The 15,932-nt window shown below is 42.7% G+C and overlaps 2 protein-coding genes across 2 annotated transcripts; one reads left to right on the forward strand and one right to left on the reverse strand.

Annotated features, from left to right (window-relative positions):
- Positions 1–1,625: 1,625 nt before the first annotated feature.
- Positions 1,626–11,388, forward strand: coro1a (coronin, actin binding protein, 1A). Its single transcript, XM_069676390.1, has 11 exons — positions 1,626–1,695; positions 2,806–3,009; positions 4,837–4,959; positions 5,066–5,195; positions 6,287–6,468; positions 7,858–7,977; positions 9,233–9,337; positions 9,430–9,575; positions 10,502–10,559; positions 10,716–10,928; positions 11,032–11,388. The coding sequence occupies exons 2-11, from the start codon at positions 2,812–2,814 to the stop codon at positions 11,122–11,124; spliced, it is 1,368 nt and encodes a 455-aa protein (XP_069532491.1). The 5' UTR covers positions 1,626–1,695; positions 2,806–2,811; the 3' UTR covers positions 11,125–11,388.
- Positions 11,389–11,422: 34 nt separating this feature from the next.
- Positions 11,423–13,969, reverse strand: cldni (claudin i). Its single transcript, XM_069676391.1, has 3 exons — positions 13,882–13,969; positions 12,807–12,939; positions 11,423–12,631 (listed from the first exon to the last, which is right to left on the reverse strand). The coding sequence occupies exons 2-3, from the start codon at positions 12,936–12,938 to the stop codon at positions 12,128–12,130; spliced, it is 636 nt and encodes a 211-aa protein (XP_069532492.1). The 5' UTR covers position 12,939; positions 13,882–13,969; the 3' UTR covers positions 11,423–12,127.
- Between the last annotated feature and the right edge of the window lie 1,963 nt (positions 13,970–15,932).

The following is a 15,932-nucleotide window of genomic DNA, read 5'->3' on the forward strand; positions in this document are numbered from 1 at the left end:
CACTAAGGGTGGGAAGCTCAGTTGCTGCTATAAAGATGAACTGCTGTATTTCAGGTTGTATCATGTCTTAATATATACGTCATCTCATTGCTTCTTCGATTAACGAGCAGCTTATGACATGGGATATTTCAAAGCATAACAAGACATTAGCTACCTTTAGACAACAGTTATTGTTAGCACTCTGCCACTTCCTAGCTAACATTATGTTACGTCAAGTTAGCTAGGAATTTACGCCTTTCGTTTTGTACTGGTAATACTACCAAATAGTAATGAGTATTATCTTCCAGCCATTTCCTAGCTTAAGGTAATATTAGCTAGCAAGGGGCTGAATGCTAAAGTTAGCGGTTGTCTGACTATAGCTAATGTGTTATCAAATATGGCCAGATTTCCCTCCAGATTTTCATTGTCTTGTCAGTCACAGATCAATCCAGAAGTGATGAAATGATATAGATTTGTCAGATACCCTACATTTATTTGACTGACAACCTGGAACACAGCAGTGTGACATTTCAACCTACACATTTCCCTCTGTGATACCTGTGGAGTAGCTTAGCATAATTCACAGTTTAAAAAACGCATCATTTTTCTCTCGCTGGTGCTCTGTGCAGGCCCTCATACAGCCTCTGCCAGAAACGACTAAGTCAGCTCTGTCCCTTTAAGAAACACCGCCCCAACAAGCCCACTTTCCTCTGATTAGCCAGCTCTCGGAACCCTTTGTGACATCACAAAGTGCAGCGTGTAGAGAAAACTGTGTGAAACCTGGCGTTCACAGCTGAGAAGCCTGGGCATTACTCCAACATACTTTTACCTACAGATTTGAAACTTTACCCACGTTTAGTCTGAACATCCAACATTGTAAAATTATATGTCTTAAAATGTGAAACAGCATTTAATTACATATAGATGTCGGATAATGTGTACAAACTTATCAAAACTGTAAAGCCAAAAAGGAACATGATGTTTTGCAGAATTCCCATATAAGCTAGTGTGATGTTTGGGTCAAACTCCAAATACACTGGATCCAACATTTCCCATAATGCAACCCGATAGTGACCCCTACCGACAGGTTGTCTTTCAGCTCGGACATCTCCAGTTTGACTCGAGTCTTTTAGACTTCACAGAGCTGACACCACTGCTACAACATGCAACTGTTTTTATATGTTAGGAGGAGAAACTACGACTAGTACACAGATGTTAATGTGATGAAGTGAGTTTAGCATTGGACAAGATGAGCATCAAAGTGTAACATCCACGTTTCCTCATATTTCAGGTTGAACTGCCTTCAACCAAGCATCTCTGTGAACTGTTGTGCTTTGACCTCATTTAATGATCACTGCACTTGTAGTGATTCTAATAGTCAGGAGACACCTGAGCAGCAAAGGCCCGAATCTGCTTTCATTCAAAGGTAGACTGAACTTCCTACCGATGTAAGTACATATTGTCCTGACATCTTTATCGTGACTCAATTTACTAAACATCTCATACAACTCACACCATCTTCCCCTTCTCGTGGCAGTTTTTCAACCCCTCTTCTGTCACCTCCCACTTCCACCATCATATGAAACTGTCACTTCCTCCATGTTGTTTTGTGATGTACTTTAACCTACAGCCTCCTTTGAGTTCTCATTCTGGTGGCAGCGTGTTTGTCGCACTGCCGGAACTCTTTCAGCTGAATCGCCTCCCACACAACTTCAGGTAGGCCTGTGACGTACTCCTGCAGCTTGTCTTACAGTTCATTTACACCTCCTGAAGCTATCAGTGTTATCCATACATGTGTAATGAAGTAGGGGTATGACAGGTAAAGATAACACAATTGATTTGAGCATCTTTGTTCCGCATGGCTCAACTTTCTCCTGTTTCAAGTTGCTGTATTGTTTCCTACTTTGTACAAGCCGCTGTTTCCCATCACAGCAGAGAGAGAGGCGGCGGTAGACTGAAATTATTGACATGCATTTAGGCTCCTGATAAAATTACAGCTCACTCTGTAAAAGGTTATTAAATTAGGCGCAGAGCAGAGAGAGATCTTGTGATGCACATGCAGCACAGCTGTGGAACGGTTCTGAGTCTGAGCTTAGGCGCGGCTGCAGATTTCAGGAAGTCAGATCGAAAAATGGAGGTAAAGCAAAACATATTCAGCGTTTGTGATTTTGATTGAAACAGTGCACGGTTTGTGTGTTCTGCAGCTTGTTATAACTTCACTTCTGCACGGTTTGAAACCTCTTTACTCGTCCAATTTTGATTCTGGGACAGCAAAGGATGCATTTATTGCATGTATTTTTTAAACCATACTTCCCATGGTGTATAACTGTGGGAAAATCGATGAGAACATGAGGGCAAATATGGCACGACAGAAAGGTTAGTGGTTTCGGCTGTCTCTGAAGGATGTGGTGTAACTGCTGCTTACGGACACTCATCCACCTTTTTAGTTTGACAGCACGCGCAGCACAACTGGAATTTGATTGTTTTTTATGTGTCGTGAAAGTAATATTATCTACAATTGTCCTAAGAATTGTTTAGGCAACAAATAGAAGCACAAATAGCAGTGATGAAGATACAGAAAGGGGGCTGAGTGCCAGGCACAGACAGACAAGAGGAAGCAGTTGTGAAAGGTTTTGCTTCCTCTTTTTTGCAGCTTTCCTCTCTCGTGTCTTTAAGCTGTGTCGTCAGCTCTGTGTCTGCCAGTTTGTTTCCACATGATATCTTAAAGCACAATACTACAGTTTCAAAGACTAACTAGTTTGCATTTAAATTGCACAGAGTAACAACTACTACTAGTCTGCATATTAACCCTCGCTCTCTTTCCAGTTCACCATGTCCAGAAAGGTTGTGAGGTCCAGTAAGTTCCGTCACGTATTCGGCCAGGCTCTAAAAGCTGACCAATGCTACGATGACATCCGAATCTCCCAGATGACCTGGGACAGCCTCTTCTGCTCCGTCAACCCCAAGTTTGTGGCCATGATTGTGGACGCCAGTGGTGGAGGAGCCTTCATTGTGTTGCCCCTGAACAAGGTGGGTCACAGGAAACACTCTTGCTTGTGTGTGCAACATATCTGCTCCTTCAACTTCTCATAACACCATTTTTGGATGTCTCCATCATATCATATGCAGATCTGTGTTGGTTTTTTTTCTTCTAGCAGCACCTTAACATTTAAAAATTTGAATCTTGCCAGTCACAATCACACATGCAGCTAAATAAGGAAGTTTGATGCAGACTTTGAGTCTTACTGCACGTCACTCGCTCTGCTGCTGAGAAGTTTTCACCATATTAGGAGTTGGTTGTCTCCCCAGTCGGGGCAGGATGTGGCGTCAACCCGGTTATTCTGCACTCACTTATGTTGTACGTTAGGTGTCTCGAAACGATTTTATTGCATTTATGTGCCTGAAAACGTGGAAGATTGCAAACCTTGTGGGTTTGTTTAAGCTCATCTGAACATCTGAATTTGTTGAAGTCTGTGACCTCGATGGAGCGTCTCTTAGAGACACCTGCACGTTCCCTCAGGCCTTACAAATTTATACAGAGTTTCTGCAGCTCTAAAAAAAGTCTGAAAGAGCAGTGATCAGTTTCCTCAAATTGGAGGCATTAAAAAGTCTGAAATATTTTCCCTTATCTGCTGTATAGCCTTGTTTTGTAGCCTAAACTGCCATTACTGCAAACTACAGCATCTATGCAGCTCATACACTTATAATTAACAAGTGCTGACAGTAGCAAAAACTTCAGTTAACTTCAATTCAATCTACATTTTCATTGATTAATCCATTTATTCATTTAATGCAGATTATCTTTGTCCATGTCTTGTGAATGCTATTATTATATTGCAAGCTAGTATTGCTATATACTGCTGGGAAATACTGTCAACAGTGTGATATAATAATAGATTATTTAAAGGAGCAATTCGCTCCCGGAATAAGCCGCTGTCAGTCAAAGCTGGTGTTCTCTGTAATCGATAGAAGCAATAATATATGAAAGTGGCGCCATAGCTGTGGAGAAAGTTGTACAAACAGCTCGTGGTTTTGCCCATGCAACACCCAGCGTGCATTGCGCCCCTCCCTCTGAAACGAACGGCCCAGCAAGAGACGCTGGAGTGAAATACTACAGTTTTGCTCCAGGCAATGGCGCAGAGCGGTACAGAATCCGAAATACAGCGAGAATATACCCGTGGATCGTCTAAAAACCTTCAGGTCTGCAGTCTACATTTCAAACCTGACGATTTTGAACGAGACATCGGAGGCGGGCGTCCTAGATTGAGGAAGTGTAGTTTAGTGAGCTCCCTGGCCTCCACCAGATGACGTGCTCTACTTAGTCTGGCGGAGGTTTTCCAGGACCCATTGGAGAAGCGGATAGCATCCTCCAAACGAACAGAGCGAAAATGCTTTTTTTCCCTATCATAATGGTATTAGCTCCCCATAATAGCATGACAGGACTGAGGTTGAAAATTGGCGAACTGGCCCTTTAAGGCTTTATTGGTTTTTATTCTATAGCGTGCATTCAAGCTACTCTGAAACAGGTATGAAATTGCCTTATATGTTGCATTCAAAGGGTAAAAAGTCATGAATAACTTGATGAACCCTGAAGGAACCACATTATTCATGCTCGTATCTCTGATTTATTATATAACACTCAAGAGAATACAATTAGCCAAGGGACCAGTGAGCATAAAATTGCAGAAAAGTGTGCTGTTGTGACGCGGAAATACTCGTAGTGTATCAGGCGATTATCCACTTCCTACTCCCCCTAGACTACATCACCATGTTTATCTTTCCTGCTGTTGTTACCTGTAGAAGCTGCTGTGAGTGTTGGTTTTTAGAGTTCTTCTTTTGTGATGTCTCTCTCTGCAGACGGGACGTATCGACATGTCCTACCCCACCGTGTGCGGCCACACAGGACCCGTCCTGGACATCGAGTTCTGTCCTCACAATGACAACATCATCGCCAGCGGCTCTGAGGACTGCAGTGTCATGGTAGGCACATTGTAAACACAACAGAATCTTTGTGATACGACTTTATACTGTAATCTTGTCCTGTTATAAATGTGAATTCAGTCTATAATGTGTCCCTGATGAACAGATTTGGGAGATCCCGGAAGGCGGGCTGACCACGCCGCTCACAGATCCTGTCGTTAAGCTGGACGGACACTCCAAACGTGTGGGCATCCTGAGCTGGCACCCCACCGCCCACAACGTGCTGATGAGTGCAGGTATGACCCCCTGATGCACCACAGAGTTCCTGTGCAGAAGTGTAGCCTGTACATTAGAGGAAACAGGGTGACTAAACTCATGGACGTATTGTTGAATGAAACTCACACCCCAGCTGAACAGGAAGCTCTCACAGCCTCCACCCAGTGTCTTAACTACACAGTATCATTGCCACTTGTTGCGGACTGAGTATTGCCATAATGTCAATTGTGATATATAGCGATGTATTACCTTTTTTCAACTGCAAATTGTGTCCCAAAAGGAAAACTTTTTCTTGTTTTCAGTCTGTTCATCTCACATCAATCATGTTATTTCAGCTAAATTAGATTGTCCAGCAGACAGACTGACCAACACATTAACCAACTTCCTACCAGTCAAGCTGACAGTGAGCTGTGACCTCTGCTGCCCTAACCAGAGAAGAAACAGCACAGTGTAGTGAACTGAAAAGGCTATCAGACAGTTTCATTTGAACCTCTCTAATATTACTGTATAGTAAAGATCAAATCTTGGCGTCCTATCTGTACCGCTTATCCTGTTCAGGGTCGTGGGGGTGCTGGAGCCAGCAGTCATTGGGCGAGAGTCGGGGTACACCGTGGAGTGATCCCCAGTCAATCACAGGGCTGACACATAGAGACAGACAACCTTTCACACGCACACTCACACCTACGGGCAATTTTAGAGTCACAAATGAACCTAACGAGCATGATGCCTTTGGACTGTGGGAGGAAGCCGGAGCCCACGCATGCACGAGGTGAACATGCCAACTCCACACAGAAAGGCTTTTGTCCAAACTGGGATTCGAACCAGGAACCTTCCAGCTGTGAGGCGACACTGCTAGCCACTGCAGCACCATGCAGCCCCAATACAATATTGCCAAAATATTACAATACTTTGCTGTACTTTTGTATTTTACCCCACCCTCAATGATATAATCGTAACATTTGTAGTAACCGAGGATTGTAAACAATAGTTGAATTGTTGCCCTGCTGTACCTTTGATTTGGCTGGAATAAATGCGTTAGCTTAATGGCCCACAGTTTTACTCGCTTCCTCACGCTCCTCTGCTCCTCTGCTCCTGCTCTGTGTCCCTGCAGGCTGTGATAACGTGGTGATCTTGTGGAACGTGGCTCGTGGGGAGGCGGTGGTGAGGATTGACAGCTTGCACACTGACATGATCTACAGCGCCTGCTGGAACAGGGACGGCTCCCAGATTGTCACCACCTGCAAGGACAAGACCATGAGGGTGCTGGACCCCCGCAAGGGCACCGTCATCGTTGTAGGTTTCCTCCAACATCACTGCAACTAAACCCAACAAGATCTAGATATACACCACTCACAATAAGTTGGGGATATTCGGCTTTCGGGTGAAATTTCAGGATGAACCTAAAATGTACTATAACCTTTACAGGTGAACTTAATGTGACCTTCTCTAAACTTTTGTCCAACAGTTCAATGTTTCAGTACTTTCTGCACAACTTGCTGTTCTCGAACAAGGAGCTTAACGGCAATTCTCACAACAGGTGTTTGATCCATGAATCGACCAATACATTTCCTGGTTCAATTAGAATTGGTATTTCAACAGTCTTCCTCATCATGCTGTTCACATTTTGACATCATGAGACCAAGACGACACCTAACAACTGATCAACAGTACCTCGCCGTTGCGAGGCTTCAAACAGGATGTTCTCAGACGGAAGTGGCCACTGAGATTAGAGTGTCACAGAGTGTCATCAGCAGGTTGCAACAGAGATACAGAGAGACTGGAAGAGTCACAGAAAGACATAGAAGTGGGCGTCCTTTGGCCACATCCCACACTGATGACCGCTTCACTGCGGAACCGGATTATGAACGCCACTCAACTCCAGGCACATTTAAGGGAGGTGAGAGGCACCCAAGTGTCACGTCAGACCATTCGAAACTGTTTACATCAGCGTGGTCTGCGTGCTAGACGACCTGCAAGGGTACCTGACCACACCACCAGGCACAGGAGTCATCGTCTTGCATGGGCCAGGGAGCATTTACGCTGGACGAGGGACCAGTGGGCCTCAGTGCTGTTCTCTGATGAAAGTCGCTGTGCATCAGCCACTGTCACCAGACGAGCCTTTGGTGGTGGTGGTGTTACAGTGTGGGCAGGTGTGTCTAGTCAATACAGAACTGCCCTACACTTTGTGAATGGTACAGTGACAAGCCTATACTACCTGAAAAACATCATTAATCCAGTCATTGTGCCCCTGCATGAACAACACAGGCCTAATTTCATCTTCATCGACGTCAATGCTCCAGCTCATCGAGGTCGCATCATTAGGGAACGGCTGCTGGAGACTGGGGTACCTCAAATGGAGTGGCCCGCACTTTCTCCAGACCTGAATCCCATAGAAAACCTATAGGATCAGCTGAGTCGCCGTGTAGAGGCTCGTAACTCTGTACCCTCAACCTCAATGACCTGAGGGGCCACCCTTCAAGAAGAGTGGGATGCCGTGCCTCAGCAGACAATAAGTCGCCTGGTGAACAGCATGAGATGTCGTTGTCAAGGTGTAATTGATGCTCAAGGGCACATGACAAGTTATTGAGACACCTGAAAGCCAAATATTCCTAACTTTTTGTGAGTAGTGTATGTCTATAGTACTGTCTGTCTGTAACACATCCATCTTTGCTCCGACCACAGGAGAAGGAGAAGACTCACGAGGGCTCCAGGCCTATCAAGGCGGTGTTCGTGTCAGACGGGAAGATCCTCACTACCGGCTTCAGTCGCATGAGTGAGAGGCAGGTGGCGCTGTGGGACCCAGTAAGTGTCGACAACCTGCTTATTCATAAGTTCAAGCCTTCAATTTTACCGAACAAGAATAAGATCCTTATCTTTTAATTAAAGCCCCCCAAAAAACATATTTTCTAATCTTTACGATTAATTAATTAATAGTAACTGTGACAAAAACATAGTTTGGTATTTAAACAATATCACACTCAAGGTTGTGATGTTATACTGAATATCATCACACCAGTGCTGATATTCAGTACGACCGTGAGTATGATATTGCTTTTATGCAACAGTTATACAAGCAGCAGTAGTAAACAGTAATAATCAACAACAAAATTATGTTTTGCTCCACCAACTCAACCTAACTGAAACTGGACTTTTGTTGCCGAGCAACCCAAACATTCTCCTGCACTCTGTAGCTGTGTCCCAATCCAGGGGCTGCATCCTTTGAAGGAGGCGGTCCACGGAGGATTCGTCATTCGTAGCCTGCGTAGACCGTTAAAGCCGAACTGAAATGAGACGCTCTGATCTACGGAGTACCCTTGCCTCATCAAATGTATCCTGTCGCCTAGCAACAGGTAGCTAGCGGGCTAACTAGCTTGCATAACTAACGTCACGTAACTTTATGTTTGAATTCCAATAAATCTTGGAATACATTGGGAAGGTTGTACCCGATGGATCCTTCGTGGCCCGGGAAAAAGAGGACTCATTTGTAGGCCGCATCTGTAGGAGCCTTTGGTTTGAGACAGCCTTCGACGTTCTGCTGTGACGCAATTAGCATTCAAATACGTCCTTCGAAGGATGCAGCCCCTGGATTGGGACACAGGTGTTATCAGCACTCATGGAATGCCTCTTATCCAATCAGATTACTTTACTATTACTTGGCCTGAACAACCTGTTGTATATATTAGTTGGAAGTTTAGCGCTGAAACAACTCTGCATCTCTCATCCTGCACAGTGAGTGTCAAACATCACTGTGAAATAACAAGCAAAAGGTCATTTTTAAATAGCAGGTGGACATCAAATTTTAGATATCATTCAAAATCTTGACAGGTGGATCTTTTGTGCAACTTTTAAAATATTGGGATTGTTTGGATTACAAAGGACTTACTGCTGTTTCACAACTGCCCGCTTACAAATCTAAGGGCGTTGTAACTCCCCTCTCAATCTCAATTGGATAAAGCCTTAGCTTACCTCCAGTCTGCTCGAGCAGCTGTTTCCATTAAGGATGTTACATCAGATATAATCAAAGGTTTAATCTTTGTGTCTGAATCTCTTTTAACAGAAGAACTTCAGTGAACCGCTGACCCTGCAGGAAGTGGACACCAGCAGTGGCGTCCTTCTGCCATTTTTCGACCCAGACACTGGTGTCATCTACCTCTGTGGCAAGGTTAGATATAGATAAATAAAATAAATCCCTTTTTACTGTGTCTGTCTCACCCACACGGACACACACAGCTGACTTTCACATCTGTGTCACAGGGAGACAGCAGCATCCGTTACTTTGAGGTGACAGACGAAGCTCCTTATGTCCACTACCTGTCCATGTACAGCAGCAAGGAGAGCCAGAAGGGGATGGGATACATGCCTAAGAGGGGCCTGGAGGTCAACAAATGTGAAATTGCCAGGTAGTAACTTTTGCATGTTTAGAAAACCTAAAGTAGCTCTCTCTTGCACAGATATTTCATTAAAGAGGGGGTATTATGCTGTTTCACATTTTAAGACATATATATAATGTCACAATGTTGGATGTCCAGAATAAACGTGGGTGAAGTTTCAGATCTGTAGGTCAGAGTATGTTGGCGTAATCACAGGCTTCTCAGCTCAGTCTGCTATGAACGCCAGGTTTCACACAGTTTTTTTGTGATGTCATAAAGTTCAGCCTTAGCAGGCTGCGGAGAGCTGGCCAATCAGAAGAAAGCAGACTTGTAGGGGCAGGGTTTCTCAAAGGGACAGAGCTGAGGTTGTATGAGGGCCTGCACAGAGCACCAGTGTGAGACATTTTTTTTTATCTGTAAATTATGCTAAGCTACTCCCCAGGTATCACAGAGTGAAATATGAGGCGTGTAATTAGCATAATACCCCCCCTTTAAACTGATGACATTCCCATCAGTCTTAGCTGTAGCGTAATTAGCAAATGTTAACATACTATCATGCCAAACATGTATATTTTTTATTCCTGCTTAGCATTAGCGTATTAGCATTGTTATTCTGAGCATGTTAGCATGTTGATGGTAGCATTGAACTCTTGTACAACCTCAGCAGCTAGCACTCGTGATAATTGTACATACTTGAAACAACATGGACGATACAAAGAGGATGTGTTGTGTTCTGTTACTCACAAATAATCTTTACGAGTTGTTTTGAGTTGTTGTACCGGCTTTCAAGTAAACTTTCCCAGTCTGTAAACACCACTTAAATGCCTGTTGACTCTTGTTTGCAGTGTTTGTCACTTTTAGGTCAATTTTTTTTTACTTCCTCCAAATAAAAACATATTATCCCAAGTTTGGCTGACACAACAACTAATTATATGAGCAAATATTTCTACCTCCAGGTTCTACAAACTCCATGACAGGAAATGTGAGCCCGTCATCATGACAGTGCCACGCAAGGTAAAGTATAGGCCTATACATGTACTCATACTGTATATGTGCTGTAAGTGTTTTTATGTAACCTTTTTAAAGCTGATTACTGCCCCCTAGTGTCATGGAGTGTGTAGTGACTGGCATTGATCATCTGTCTGAAACTTTGTGTCTCTGTCTGTGCAGTCGGATCTGTTCCAGGAGGATCTGTACCCAGACACCATCGGTCCCGAGCCCTCAGTGGAAGCTGACGAGTGGTTTCAAGGAAAAAATGGTCAGCCTATTCTGATCTCTCTAAAGGACGGGTTTGCAGCAACAACCAAAGCCAAGGAGTTCAAAGTCCACAAGAGTCTCCTGAAGACCACGACTTCTGCTGGGAATCAGCAGGGAAACGACGGGGTGAGACATTTAAAGACTAATATCATGATACTTTAAGCTATCAAACCTCATGCCTGAAGGTTTGAGTGTAATCCAAAATACTCTGTTTGTGTGTGTCCGTCAGGATGTGCAGTCTTTGAGAAAGGAAGTGAAAGACCTGAAAGCAGCAGTAGAGGAGCTGACCAAGCGTGTGAGCGAGCTGGAGAGCAAGCATTGAACTGGAGGAGCTTTGTAACAAGAAGAACAAATCAAGAGCAGACGTCAGGAGTTAAAACATTGCAGCAGTTGTAGCTTCTGATTGGAGTGAGACAAAGGGAGAGATTAAAGACATCATTCGACAACAGTTTAACTTCATTTTACTTTTGCTTGAAGCTTGAATTTGTTTATTTGGGTCGTAAAAAAATCATATTTTATTATATGCTTTTAGTTTGAAATAAAGTCTTCTGTATTTTGGGGAAAAAAAAGGTTTGAATTTCTTTCTTTTCAAACACACAAAATAAACACATGAAACACACTTCAGAATAATACAAAATTTTAATCATGTATACTCATCATCATACAAAATGAGAAAAACAAAAGAAAGATGTTTGATAAAATGTCTGAAATGTAATCAGGACAGAAAGTGCACACAGATGCTCCCTGAGGCCTGTTGAGGTGCCTTTGGCTGAAGACGGTTTAAAGCAGCTTTTTCTGACTTTGATGATAAAGGAAAGAGTGACGATACACAGAAATGCAGATCAGCTGATTTAAACTAAAACATGTATAGAAAAAAAAGGCTGTTTTATACTGAAATGTTGAACTTTGACCTTTGGTTTTTCAGATCTTCTCAGCACATTAGTATCATCTTGTATTTTAAACTTGTTGGGAACTTTTAACATCTCTTGAAGTCGGATTTTCAGGGATAGTTTTGCAGACAGGACAAAAGCTTTTTAACGCTACAATCACAAAATGAGTTTGAGTAATTTACAGCTTATATAACATTTGTTTCCCTTTCAAATAGCTTATGAATAACCCAGCACCCAGCTTTAACTCTAAACATCACCAGCCTAACTATGAGTAACACTGAAGACATTTATTATCAGAATAAAGTATTTACAGAGACTTTTTTTTCTTTTCAAAAACAACCCCTGGTGTCATCTAATTTGTTGCCCGCCAGTCTTTTACCAAATAACCCCCCCTCCCCTTCTTCCCCTCAAACACCAGTCCCCTTTAGAAAGCCACTACACGTAGTTTTTATTGGGGGCGGAGGCACCGTTGCTGTAGTACTTGGCAGTTGCGCCGGAGCTGCCCGAGTTTGGCCTGCTGAAGCAGCAGAGCAGCCCTCCAGCCAGGAGCAGCAGCACGCCGGCCCCCCACCCCAAAAAGATGCACGCTCCCAACTCCCTCTTCAAGGACCCAGCCACCAGGGGGTTGTTGAAGTCTCGCACCACGATGTGGGCGGACCAGCTGACGGGGATGATGACCAGGAGGCCGGCCAGCAGCATGCCCACCCCGGACACCAGGCTGATCTTGGGCTTGACCTCTTCATTCTGCACGCAGGTGGTGAAGTCGGCCCCGCAGAAGAGGATGAGGAGGCTGATGCAGCTGAGCATGCAGCTGATGATGGTCATGGCGCGGGCAGCCTGCAGGTCAGAGGGCAACACCAGCAGGGAGTCGTAGTTCTTGCACTGCTGCTGGCCGGTACTCTGCACCACACACTCCATCCACAGGCCCTCCTGGTTGCTCTGCACACATATGGAAAGAGAGAGGTTCAGCCACTTCACATATCATCAGTGTAACATAAATGCATGAACAATACCTATGTCTGGCTTGCAATATTCTTCGTACATCCCTATCAACCCTCCAGATTTCCTTCCTGATCATTTCCCTGCATAAAAGGATGTTGAAGTTTGTCCTTACCTGTGCAGTCACAATGTTTGCTCCAGTGAAGGAGGACACTTTCCAGCGCGGGACGGCGCAGCACACGATGACCCCGATCAGGCCGAGGACCCCGAGGGCCACGCACACCATCTGAACCGCGGCGGATCCCATTCTGGAAAAAAGGAAAAAGAAAGACAGGAAGTTAAAATCATCACCGTGACTTTGTGCAATTGTGAAATTTTTCACTCCTCTCTTTGATTGGCTCTCCCGAGATCTAAGTTTGTAAGTAAAGTGCATCCTGTTTTCCTGTTTGTGCCGAGAGAGGAGGAGGTGTTATCTGTTGTTGCTGTGGTGTTACTGTTGGTCTGTGGGGCTTTCTGTGATCACATAGCTGAACACTCAGACAAACACCCGCTCCCTCAGACAGGCCTTCACAGGATTATGTGGCTCAGGGCTACATTTTAAAACAAAGTCAAGTCTCGACAGGCCCGGGGCCTCCTGGATCTGCACCCGGGCCTCGGCTGAGCCACTCCCTCACATCTTCTTACATCGAAGATCGGCCTTACTCATTTGTTTTAAAAGATTACCGCCTGATTCGACTTCTGGCGGATGGGAATTAAAGTAAAAAAAAACATAGTTACAAGAAAGCCCTTCCCTTTGTTCTTCATCCTTGCACACAACTACATGTTCCTCCATAATGTGAACACTAAAACTATTAAACCTGGTTCCCTTCATCTATAATAACAAAGGAGAGCCAACAACCTTTAGTCCAAGTTGGACAGGAGAAAAATAATCGTACTTTTAAGCACATCTGAGCCGCCCCAGATCACAAACTTCAGAGCAGATTGAACACCGAAACTCATCTTAAAGTGGGTCAATTGATTTAAAATCAGATGTTTCTACTCCTGGAAATTGTGTTGTTTTATTTCCTCAAAAATCTTTATCGTTGAATTGCATATTTGCAGGCAATTTGTTTTTTAAATTGTAAGTCTTGTTAAACCTCTGTTAAAACCTCTGTCACAGGCAGAAATAACACAACACACTTTTGCAGAATCTCTCTTCAAAGCTCAGCCTGACCATCTGATTAAAAGTGGATTAAAAAAAAGACGCCTACCTTTACTTCGGTTTCCTCTTAAAATTGAAAAATCAGGTCTTGATGTTCTTCCTTCTTGGTTTGGTTCTTGTCTGATGCACAAGTCTAGAGGCTGCAGGATAAGATGGGGGATATTTGTAGAGGAATGTGAGGTATAGGGTGGGGCTGAGGGACGCACAGAAGAGGGAAGGACCTCGAGACCAGACTGGACTTGTCTTCTACGTATGCTTCCCTCTCTTTTTCCACCATGCAGCTGCCATGGAGCGCAGAGGGGTTCTTACTTAACACACCTATGTGGGTTAAAAAAACTAAACTTCTGGTGTTTTAGGTTCAGATTTCTTTGATTAAAACTGATCAGAATGCAGATGTTGTTGTGACTGCAGTGATGATACTGAGTCATTTTGGTTGTATCCATCGCAGGTTGCTGGAAACAGAAAACTGAGTCATTTGGGACACTTTTTTTCCCCCACCCACGCTTCCACACCTGCACGTCACAGACCCCCCCAACACACACACACACACACACGTACCCACCTGTGTCGAAACTGATGACTAATACGAGGAGACCGATTTAGGAAACCGAGACACATGAGATTAGGATTTTGCGTAATCATGGATCATGGGAAGGAAAAAATGTGAGGTAATAAAAGTATGTTGTGAAACCAAATATAGCACACAGTAACACATTCAGACAGAGTGACACACTTATGCAGAGTTTTGGTTTGCATAATACACACACACGTTTAGATTTTAGGTTAGAGGAGGGGTTTTATAGATTAATAATTAGGGGAACACAAACTCAAACATACTGTTGATATTTTACAGGGATATAAATGTATTTCAATACAAATTTAAGCCAACTGTCATGTGTAATACAAAGATGGAATTACCTGTAATACCTTAAGACAAAGCTTTTTTCTGTATTGTGTAGTTTTATTTTGAATTTATATCCAGTCATACCCTTCGTCTAACTTTTATTGCTTAAGTAGTACAGATATATTAAAAGCTAAGTTAGTTAAAGTATCAAAAGTAAAAGTACCGTGCAGAAAAAATGCCCCTCTGAAATAAATATAAAAGATTACATTGTTGTTTATTATTATATACGTATTATTTATATGTTAATATATTTTACAGCTATAGTTAATGGGGCTAAGTGTTTCATAATGTGTTTCATTACTTATCAGCTTAGCAGATTTTAGTTGAGTAAGTAATAAGGTAAGAAAAGCTTTATTGATATAACACTCGGTTACAAAATGCTTTACAGATGAAGGAATAAAACAAATAAAACGTAAAATTAGTCTATTCCTCAAACTAAATCTGTGACATAAACGTTATGGCGTAGAAATTTCAATGTAAGATAAGATAGAGAAGCTTTTGTTGATCACCAACAGGGAAAATTTACTCGTTACACCTCAAGAGAAAGTTTAAAAAAGTACTCAATTAATAAAATTAGACTAAAAGTACAGGTGGCAAAAAAAGGATTGAAAAAATCTGACAATATGAATAATAACAGTGACAAAATAATAGTAATAAAACTATATACACTATGTACACATTTTTGCTTGTCGATAGATCTGTATGGGATTATTTTTCTACACAGAAAATTGTACAGCCATTTTAAAAGATAAAAACACACATGGTGTGTAGCGTGATTAAAACCAGAAATTAGATTTTTTTTTTTAAAATATTGCAGTAGTATTGCACAGTGTAGCAAAGATTATTACACAGAATTATTGCACAGCATTTGTGAACTTTATATGTAATATAAGCAATATTGGAAGTAGAATATGTATTATTGTAGTATGAATGTTGGGTGATAGTTACAGTACTGTTATCACACTATAATGAGGTGTTTTAGAGTCTGACTGCATGAAGGATCTGACGTAGCGCTCCTTCATGCAGTGTATATGTAGGAAGTAGCGTGACATGGAAATATTCAATTCAATTAAAATAACTTTATTAATCCGTTAGGAACGTATACAGTTCACATACCCAACAACATATCATTTACAGCATTCGTAGAGCAATCAACAGTGGTAAATGAAGCTTTAAAACATAATTAATACAACTTA

Source organism: Semicossyphus pulcher, unplaced genomic scaffold (genome assembly GCF_022749685.1).
Source record: "Semicossyphus pulcher isolate SPU_LCO1_2020_fin unplaced genomic scaffold, fSemPul1.0.p SCAF_25, whole genome shotgun sequence".
NCBI lineage: Eukaryota > Metazoa > Chordata > Actinopteri > Labriformes > Labridae > Semicossyphus > Semicossyphus pulcher.